Raw genomic sequence first — 9698 nt, forward strand, 5'->3', positions numbered from 1 at the left:
GTGCCGTGTAGCAGCAGCAGTGCGTCGAGCGCGCTCGAAGAGTCAATCGCGCTCCGCTTAAATCCGAAGTGAAAGTGCCCCGGGGACAGGGGTATAAAAGGCAAAAAATCTAACTGGACAGTCAGTAAAAGTCCCCTCCCATTTCTGCATTTCTACTTCTTTAAGGGCACGGTGTTTATTGATGGAAGATTATCAATTCTTGCCCTACTATTCCCAATGGCTTACTTAATTGGAGCCAAAGAGAAAGAACTGAGTTACAAAGTTAGTCCACGTACTGCTGGTTGGTTCGTTTTCATCCCTCTCCGCCTCTTTCCATCTGAACATGTCACGGGTTTTCAGCCCACAACCTTTCAATTTCTGGCTAAGGCCACCTGTTCTTTTTTTCAGTGATATCTGTATTCATGGTGCAGTCGCCAGCATACGCCTACTCAGAACAGGGCTTGCTACGATTCTCCCTCCTTTTCCTTGAAGCCGCGAAAGTTTCACTGTAGGGTGGTCGTTGCTTCAACTCGTTGAGTGCGCAGCCTCATCTTGGGATAGGGAATTATTAGTAGTTGATAACTTGCCATCCAAACCTGGCCTATTATGGGGTGTCGTCCTTTTGGCTGCACACTGTGGGAAAACTGCCGGGAGTACTCCCAGATGCCCTGGCCCGGAATCGAATTCGCGTGCTGGGGAACAGAAGCGTTCAGCGTTCACTGCAGGTGAAACCTTTCAAGACACGTACTATCGCGCTCACTATGGTCTGCAACGCTCATAAGTATTCAGGAGATTATATCGTCAAAACAATGAATACTGGCATAAACGTTAGTATAAACCTTGATTCATTAGGACGTTATCCTTCTAATGCGTACTTGATCCGGGCCCCGCGTACCAGACGAGGGTTGTGTAAACCGGTAAATACTAATGAGCGTCGCAGGTAATAGTGATCGTGACAGTACATACTTGTGGATTAGAACCCAGCACCAAAAATTTCAGCATACCAACTTTGCCGAGACAACCACGTGACTTTGCCAAGAATCTGGTCATTAAAGATGATGGTATCTGTGATGTACGATTACAAGCTATTATTACGCCGATGTGACGTGATCTGCGTGGAAGTACGTGCACTGCTTAAACCTAATTTTTTTGTATTTCAATCCTAGACGTGCTGTACAGACTGGAGGCTCTGTCTGATTGTCCGCCACGAAGACAACCAAATATAATAGACTTCCTGTAACGTTTACACCAGTGCCTGGTCACGCACACGCGGGCCCTCCTTAGGCCTAAAAATAAATGACCGGGTCCGGGCCGGGCCGGGCCTGGGCTTTTGACAACTGGCCCGGGACGGACCCGGGCCAGGCTCATTTATGGACGCCCGGGCCTTAAAATCAGGTCCGTGCAGGGCTGTAAGGCTTGCACAAAAATCACCTGAGCTAACAGTGGAGCGTGAGGACACTGGCTAATCGGTATTCCGTGATGGTCACAACGCAAAAACCGACCATGGCTGGAGAGTGGAGAGACGGTTATGTGTTGTCCCAGGTCATGGTCGATCTCGCATACCGTGACGTTTTTTTTTTAAATGTATATTTAACGGCGTGTCTTTTCGTGTGAACCTAGTTGAACGTCGTTGGTTATTCATTGCCCCTCAATTTGCCCATGGTCCGTCTGTGGGCTGTGAACGTATAAAGGCATTCTTTTTCAATCGATCGTATTTGTGAGGGTACAGTTCCATGTCGGGTAAGTTAACCCCGTGCTTCCTGAATTCGGCTTGTGTCGTAGGCGGACTGCTACTTCGTTGACGAAGGCTTCACGTCAACGTTGAATGAAGAGGATCTGATGCGCCTTGCGGATGACTTTGCGGCACTACGCATGCAGGTAGGTGCACATACCCTGCACTTGCAGTCTAGCATGTTCGGTAGCTAGGCGCTCGCCCATCTTGGCATAACTACAAAAAATTTGGCAGGCCAGGGTGGCAACTTTTCAGATGGAGGTGACGAGGGGCAATGTCCGTGTGTAGATTTTGGCACACGTTAAGGATGGCAAGGTGTTCAAAATTATTCCCGAGTCCTCTCTTAGCCCAGGCGTAGCTTCGGAATGTTTGACGCCCCAAGATTTGATCAATCAAAGCCCCAAGGTTTTATTAATAAAAACGACATCGGTGAGAGGAAAGGTGTAATATCCATTTTGAGGTGCTAAGGTAGGCATCCATGGCTTATCTGCGCAGACTGCGATGGGCCATTTTTTGAAAGCATACTGGAGAGATGGGTGAGCATTTTCGAAAAACTAGTCACGTCCAGGTTTAGTGTGCCTTCCACGTCTCGATAATATCTAAAGAGAGTAAAAAAAGAGGGGGGTGCGAACATTTGAATAGTATAACTGTGCGAATGATTCAGTTCGAATACCCAGTGTTGGATTTTAAAACTGAGCAGTCAGTTTTTTTCCTCTGTGTTCTCTTCTCTCAAACCTCAGTGCAGCCCTGCGAGCCTAATCTGTGGAATTGAATTGCACGAAGTGTCTTCGCGAAAATTATTGACCCCAAGACCATTTTTCTTCAACGTGGTACGCGCACACAGTACGGCCACACCAACTTTCTCTTAGGTGAATAAACGTGACCTCGCATTGAACACCATGCACCGGCAAGCAAAGGTCGGAACCTCCATACCCAGAAGGGAGGCAATGGTGGCTACCCGAAAGCGTCATTGTCAATTAACTGCTCAAAGCGGGGTTTTTGACCCGTGATCCCTCATTGTCGGCGCAAAGCGCATTCGGTTTGGCGTGACAGGTGTGGCTGCAGTGGCTGCTCTTGAAGCGCTGTGCTAAGCGAAGGATGCTGATCCCTCTCTCCCTTTTCCTTGGCAGGCAGAGCCGTGCCAGCTTGACGGCCTGGTGCAGCATGCCGGGAGCGAGGCCGCCCTTGAGATTCTCAAAGATGTCCTCCTCGGAAAATCTCTCCTCGCCAAACGCGTCGGCAGGTCAGGGTGCTGTCCCTTTGGCATACGAGGCGGGCTGGCTTCTAACATTTGCACAATAATTTTGCCAGTCATTGCGTTGTGATTAAGAAACGTGACCCCTTGCGTAAAGGTGTTTGAACCTACTGGCACACGCTATGTTTAATTCTACCTAGGCTAAGTTTACATGCGGCTGTTGGTCGCTTTATTATGTCATGGTCTTTGTTATGTTAAAGCAGCTATATTGAGGTTTAACCCTAGGCATTTTTGCGGCAGGGTTCATGCGGATGCTTGAAAACCCTGGAATTCGGGAAAGCCTTGAAAGTCCTGGAATTTCTAGAGACCCTTGAAAACCCTTGAATTTCAAGAATTTTCCTTTTCAATGAGCATAAAAGCAACATGGCGCTACGTAAGGACTGCGGGAGGATTTACGCTTGGTTGATCTTCTTTGCATTTGGTAACACACTTAGTGCTTATTTCAAGGGGTGTGCGAATACTCGAATATTCGAATGCGACTCGAATTGTACCTCCGGGAATAATTCGATTCGCGAATCGAATATCTACTATTCGATTTTTCGAATAGCCGAGTGGAGTTTTTGAACGTTCCCTGGCTTTGCGAAAGCGAGAGCTGCCGGAGCCCGCTAACGCACTGCCGCTACACCGTCTGTCCGGCAAGTTTCATCCAAATCGCGCTTTCGACGATCGCGCGTTGCAGAGGCCGTAAATTCTATCCCGCTCCACGGAGTAATCTGCGATTGCGTCGAAATATTTTTCTTCCTTGCCGTCGCCGTCGACTCTGGCCACCATTTTGAATTAATTCTATGACCGGATGTTTGCATATTAGTGCAGCTCCATGTAAAGACCACACCCGTTTTAACGGCGCTTCCGTTAATTTCAAATCAAAAGCGGTTCTGGCTGTTGGTGTAATGCAGTTGGTGTATAATTACTGCGTGTTTGCTTGCTTTTTAGATCACAGTGGTACAGTGTTCTAGCAGGTAAGGTGTGTCGCGCGGGGAAAAAATCTGCATAAATTGAGCGAAAAATCTATTGACGCGTAGCATTGTTATGCCGCTCGTCTGAATGCGAGTTTTTACAAAGTTTTTGGTTTTTCTAAATCCTGTCCGACCAATTATCTCCATTTACGCTATTACAACTATTACAGGTGACACTTTCGCCAAATCTGCGTTATTGTGGAAATGCCATGCGGTGTATACCTTTTGCCATTTTCCTTAACTATTTTACCTTTTTCTCTTATTTTTCAGTTCGAAATTTCATTCCACCAATTATTTCCATCTACGCTGTTATAACGACTACACTTGGAACATTCGGGAAACGTGCATTCTTGTAGAAAAGCAGGGTTCTGCACGGTTAGCTATTTTCCGTAATTTCTGATATTTTTCTTATTCTTTTAGTGATTCAAAATTTTTTGTACCAATTATCTATTTCACGCTAATATAAAGATTAGGGGTGGAACTTTCGAAAAACCTGCATTATTGTAGAAATGCAGGTCGTATTTCCCGTATTCTTTCGTATTTTTGTTATTTATGTTTTCAAAATTTCGTTCGACCAGTTTACGAAATCCATTTACGCTAATATCCATTTACGCTATTACAACGACTACGGGTTGAACTTTCTCGAATCTGCATTATTGCGGAAATGTAGGGGGTTACAAGGTTCGCCATTTTCTGGAATTATTATATATTTTTCTTAAATATAATTTTTCGAAACTTTGTTCGACCAATTATCTCCATTTACGCTATTATAACGATTACAGGTGGAACTTTCGCGCTATGTGCCCTATTCTGGAAATGCCACGCGTTATACGTTTTGATGTTTTCCGTATTTTTACTATTCTTATTTTTTTTTTTTAAATTGCGTTCGGCCAATTATCTTCCTTTGCGGTATAACGATTACATTTAGAACTTTCCCGAAATCTGCCTTATTGTGGGAATGCAGGGCGTTATACACGGTTCGCCAGTTTTCGTAATTATTTTATATTCGTCTTTTTTTATTATTTTGCAAAATTTCGCGCGACCAGTTATCTGTATTTACGCCATTACAGCGATTACAGGTGGAACTTCCGCGATATCTGAATTTTTGCGGAAATGCAGGGCGTTACACGGTCCTGGCTGTGGGTGTACTCCGCAAAGAATGCTACGTCGCATTAAAACAATGCAGAGCGAGGGTCTCTTTCGCGACGAAAAAATTGTATGGAGCGCAGGCGTTCCACAGAGAACTTCCGTTGCAGCCAGCGCCACATATAAGCTTTTTTAAAATCAAACTAAACAGTTATTTGACGGTTTTTATAAAGTATTATATCACGAAATAAAGAGAGAAGACTATTTACGTTAACAGAGGGGGATTGATTCAACAAACAAAGCTTGTTCAACCAACTGGTAAGCAGCGGGGCCGCAAGGAGCGCTGCTTACAACAGGAGTTTCTCAGCAGAAATTTCCATCGCAAAAGAGACCCCCCTAATCAGTTACAAACGACACAACTCGCTCTTCTAGTACACTGGAACAGTGGGTAACTCAGACTTGTCCACGGCGGCTGTAGTGCGAGCTTTCCTTCCATCACATATTATTCACGCTTCACGCTGCCCATGTGCTTCGAAAGAAGTGGCTCATCGTGGTCCGTGATCGTGGTCGTGCCGTGTTTTCGTGTTTTCATGCGTGCAAAGTGCTCGGTTCTGAGTTGCGAGGTGCTGTGTAGTGGTTGCCTATGACTGGAGTACAGCAACTCCAGAGCAATCAAGAACGTTTCGCGCCTGTCCGGATTCCTGGAGTACCCCCGATGCGAGTTGAAAAGTGTGTTTGTTCTCCGAGTTAGAGAAGACCGTCGCGTCTCTTAACCATGTGAAGTAGCGTCTGCTTTTGCGCAAGAACCTTTGAAAAGGGTATGCTGACGGGCCAGTTGGTACGTTCTTAGACTAAGAAAAACAGCGCAAGCGACGGGACGAAGAAAGGTAGGACTAAAACCACAGGAGCTGGTTTAGTCTTCTCACCTTTCTTCTTCGCGTCGTTTGCGCTGTTTTTCTTAGTCTAACCTTTGAAAAATCGAGGCCTGCAAAAATAAAAATGAATATTCGATATTTGATTCGATATTGGGCTTTTTTTTTCTTTTTTTTCTCTCCCGAATTCTGTTCAATATTCGATTCGAAAGTTATTATTCGGCATTCGCACACCCTACTTATGTTATTTGTGTAACTACAACCAACGATGATGAGAAATCGTCGAAGGAAATGTCGCTGGAGCCATCGTTTTGATAAAGGTACTTGTTTGAATGCGTGTCTTCTTGTTGAAACTTTGGGTCCACCAGTGTTAGCATTTTCCGCCAATTTATCATTCTTTGAAGCCTCCATTTTACCCTGAACATCGGTCTTGCTTTTTAATAGACAACGAGGTCCTTAAAAATCCACACAGACAGCTTTGAAAGTCCCTGACTACCCTTGAATTTTTTTCATATAAACCAGCATGAATATAAACCATGTTCCTATTGTGCGTGCGAGGTCTCGGGCTCTAGAATGAGGCGAATGGCTGGTTGGTTGTCTGATAGAAACCTATAATAGGGATCTAAGAGCATGCTAAATAAATGCGAGGGAAAAGGTTTGGTACGCTTTGCTGATATATCTATCCGTCAAACTTGCAAGGGCTGGGAGAATAATTCTCTGTTCTGGCGGCGCTGACAAATGTAGAGTTTGCCGGTAACCTTATGTGCGTTGCAAGTTACAGACGTCAATGTGGTGACCTTTATGAAAAAAATATTTGGAACATTTCTGTGTTGAATACGCTGGCATTGCACTAGAGTTCGGGGCTGAACAAGTGTCTAAGTCATCCAATTTACGAACGAGGCTCTTATACTGAGTCTTTTCAACAGAATACTGGCCACCCTTCGTGCATACTCGCTGCTGCAGGGGAAGGGTCACGCTTCTTACTTAGGGGATGTTGGGCACCATCCACTTTCAGGTGGAGAGTGCACCCGATCCCGGTGGTGATGTTCGACAGGCGGGGCTCGGAGCTTGTGGACCTGAACAGCGAGATCTTTCGGCGGCTGACTACCAACAGCCTGCCGGAGGAAGGGTGCACAGGTGAAACCTCGCTGCTCTCCGTCTTCGGCAACGGCGACGTATCGCTTAGCACCAGCAGGCCGGGCTGGCAGGAATATTTCCTCTTGGAGTGGGACCTCAACAAGTACTGCCAGGTAAGGGTGGTGCACGCTAGAGCCACTAGATAAGATTTCAGAGTATCGGCACTCTTCTGTCATTTTTGCATGCCGCCGACAGCGGCCATTGGTCGAACTGCATCACGTGACATGTTTACCACGGAAGGCCCATGGACGCTGACATTTTGATGCCTCTGTGTTGCCCGCGCTCTTCGATAAGTCGTGATTTTCGGAGCGCAGTGTGGCTGTATGACACGTTGAGAGTGCGTTTTTAAGCCACCAGACAGCGTTGCGATGCCGTGCTGCTCTGTACCGGGCTGTTTTCAACCGGTGAGAAGGAGGAAAACGTCTGCCTCGCTTTTCTCTGGCAAATAACGGCAGTGGCTTAGCGTAGCGTAACCTGTAGCCACTTAAAAAGCGTGGCCTAATTACTGGCTCTAGCGTAACCTAGAGCCACGACATAAGCCACGCTAGCGTAACGGAGCCTGACCCTAGCGTACTGGCGCACTGTCGCAAAATCTTCAAAAAGTAAACACAGCTGTCATGGTTGCCAAAAGGCTCCCGGACCAATTCTACCCGTCAATGTCATCCGCAATAGGACGCATAAAGCTGGCCACACAGGCGTCAGGCACCAAAATGGCTGCCGCCGTGCGTCAGTGTCTTTACTCTTAAACGTAGCTTTTTTAGTGGTTCTAGTGCACGCTATACTGCCCGTGCGTCTTGCTGCCCAGTCTTTCGACGCGTGCAGAAACATCTGGCCATGGTGGAGGCGCCCGTCATGGACAAGATGTACGCCTGCCGGGAATACGGAAGCGCCAAATTCTACCACCGCGCCGTGCTTGTGTCGCCAGAAGCGCTGCCCTCGGGGAAGGTGGGTCGCATCGTCGGCGGATAGCCGTCGGCTCTGGTTTTCGCCAGTCTTATCCCCCAGCTAGGGTGACATTCACGTTTGGTTTTTATAATGCAGTGGAAATGGTGCTGCGGTTTATAGTTGTTTAAAGTGCGCTAGCGCCAGTGATATTCTAATGAGAAGCTGAATTGTGGGGCGCTATGCAAAGAGAAAAGGACAGGAGCGATAACGGCCACAGCCACAGCGGTTTTAACAGCAGAGCTGTTTAAGCTCGAGGTTGGTCCGTTGGCGTTCGAAAAAAGATACGAAGAGAAAAGTACCCAGCGCACGCGAGCGTGCCCCTCAGGAGGAGCGCCCGGCGCCGTCCTACTCGACCTTCGACAACATTGCCCAGCGTTTGTGGCATGATCTCTCATGTGCTCTTCCCTTCACCAGTTCACGTGCGTTCGCGCCTCAAGTGGGAAGCACAGAAAAGGTCGCGGTAGAGACGCCGAGTTCCCGCAGCTGGTTGCCGCCGATTGTAGAGCGTGCTAACGCGGTCCACTTTGGGGGAGATGTGAAAGCCTGCGGACAAAACGATCCGGGCCTGCCGGTCATGGAGAACTTTCAGCGGCAAGTTCAGAAATCTATGTGAGGGGCAAGAGGCATGTATCCTACGAAGGAAGAAAGGCCGCCAGCTCTGCTGTTTTTTTTCTTTCTTTCTTTAGTGTCAGTTTCGAACATCACTGAAATCCATGCTACATGTAATAAAAAACACTGGCTTTACCTAAGCCAGCGTAGCATACCTAAAAGCGGCGCGTAACAGCTTCTGAACTTGAGGCAGCCACTCAGAAGTACATAGTTGGCGTTTCGAGATCTCTACAGTGCGGCGAACACTTTCGCAAAAATACTGCCTTGCTGACCTTCCATCAACGCCCGAGTATCGCGCACCCATTCGAGACCTCCGTATTCCATGGACGACCAAAAACACCAGAAGAGTACTCCATTATCGTTTTGAAGCCGGAAGCCAGAAGCCGTATGCGAAGAAGATACAGTGGCAAATTATTTTTCAAGTTTCTCTGCTGTTTCATCCGTCTTGCACCACTAATGGACGCTGCGCCAATTTTTTTCAAGGCGACAGTCTTTCTTGGGCTACTCAAACACGAAAATTGTATGTATGTATGTATCGCGCTGTGTGTGTGTGTGAGAGAGAGAGAGAAGATAAATTTATTATCAAACAATCCTGATATAATAAAAAGTAACAACCAGAAACAATAAAACAAGTCCAGCGCCTGTTATCACAAAACCCACACAGCCCGAAAGCTAGCAGTTACAGACACTTACAGAAACACACAGAATTTAAAAGTGGGCTGCAGCCAAAAAATCAACACAAACAATTCAGAGCTTAGCACGCGATTAACACCCCACGGCAACCAGGGTACAAAAGCATTCGCTACAAATACAAAAATGCAACAATATACGGTACAAGGGTGGCGTTAATGTCATAACGAAAACTGCACAATATCAACCAATTTTAACAAAATAACCAATTGTAAGAACAAAACTTCCGAAGGGCATAAGTCTGGAAAGCTGGCATAAATAAAAACCTTTTTTTCGACACAGCTAGAAACCGGATAACCAACCCAGCCGAAAGTTACAATGAATTCTTGAAAGAGATGTTCAAATTTTCACTCGTAATAAATATAAAAATACCTTCCAAATTTGTCAGCATTGTTGCGTGCTAAAATATTAGGCTTATTGGAGGAACTCGAATACGT

General features: G+C 46.4%; 1 protein-coding gene across 1 annotated transcript in view; it reads left to right on the forward strand.

Moving 5' to 3' along the window:
- LOC144168367 (tudor domain-containing protein 7A-like) overlaps positions 1-7986 on the forward strand; it is a 40034-nt gene extending 32048 nt beyond the window's left edge. Inside the window, exons 4-7 of the mRNA XM_077697369.1 lie at positions 1762-1857; positions 2842-2954; positions 6896-7130; positions 7840-7986. Of these exons, the coding sequence (XP_077553495.1) occupies positions 1762-1857; positions 2842-2954; positions 6896-7130; positions 7840-7986 (591 nt within the window). The remainder of the gene's footprint in view (positions 1-1761; positions 1858-2841; positions 2955-6895; positions 7131-7839) is intronic.
- Positions 7987-9698: the final 1712 nt, after the last annotated feature.

This window comes from Haemaphysalis longicornis, unplaced genomic scaffold (assembly GCF_048455015.1).
Source record: "Haemaphysalis longicornis isolate Haplotype H1 unplaced genomic scaffold, Haemaphysalis longicornis Haplotype H1 scaffold_2, whole genome shotgun sequence".
NCBI classification, from domain to species: domain Eukaryota; kingdom Metazoa; phylum Arthropoda; class Arachnida; order Ixodida; family Ixodidae; genus Haemaphysalis; species Haemaphysalis longicornis.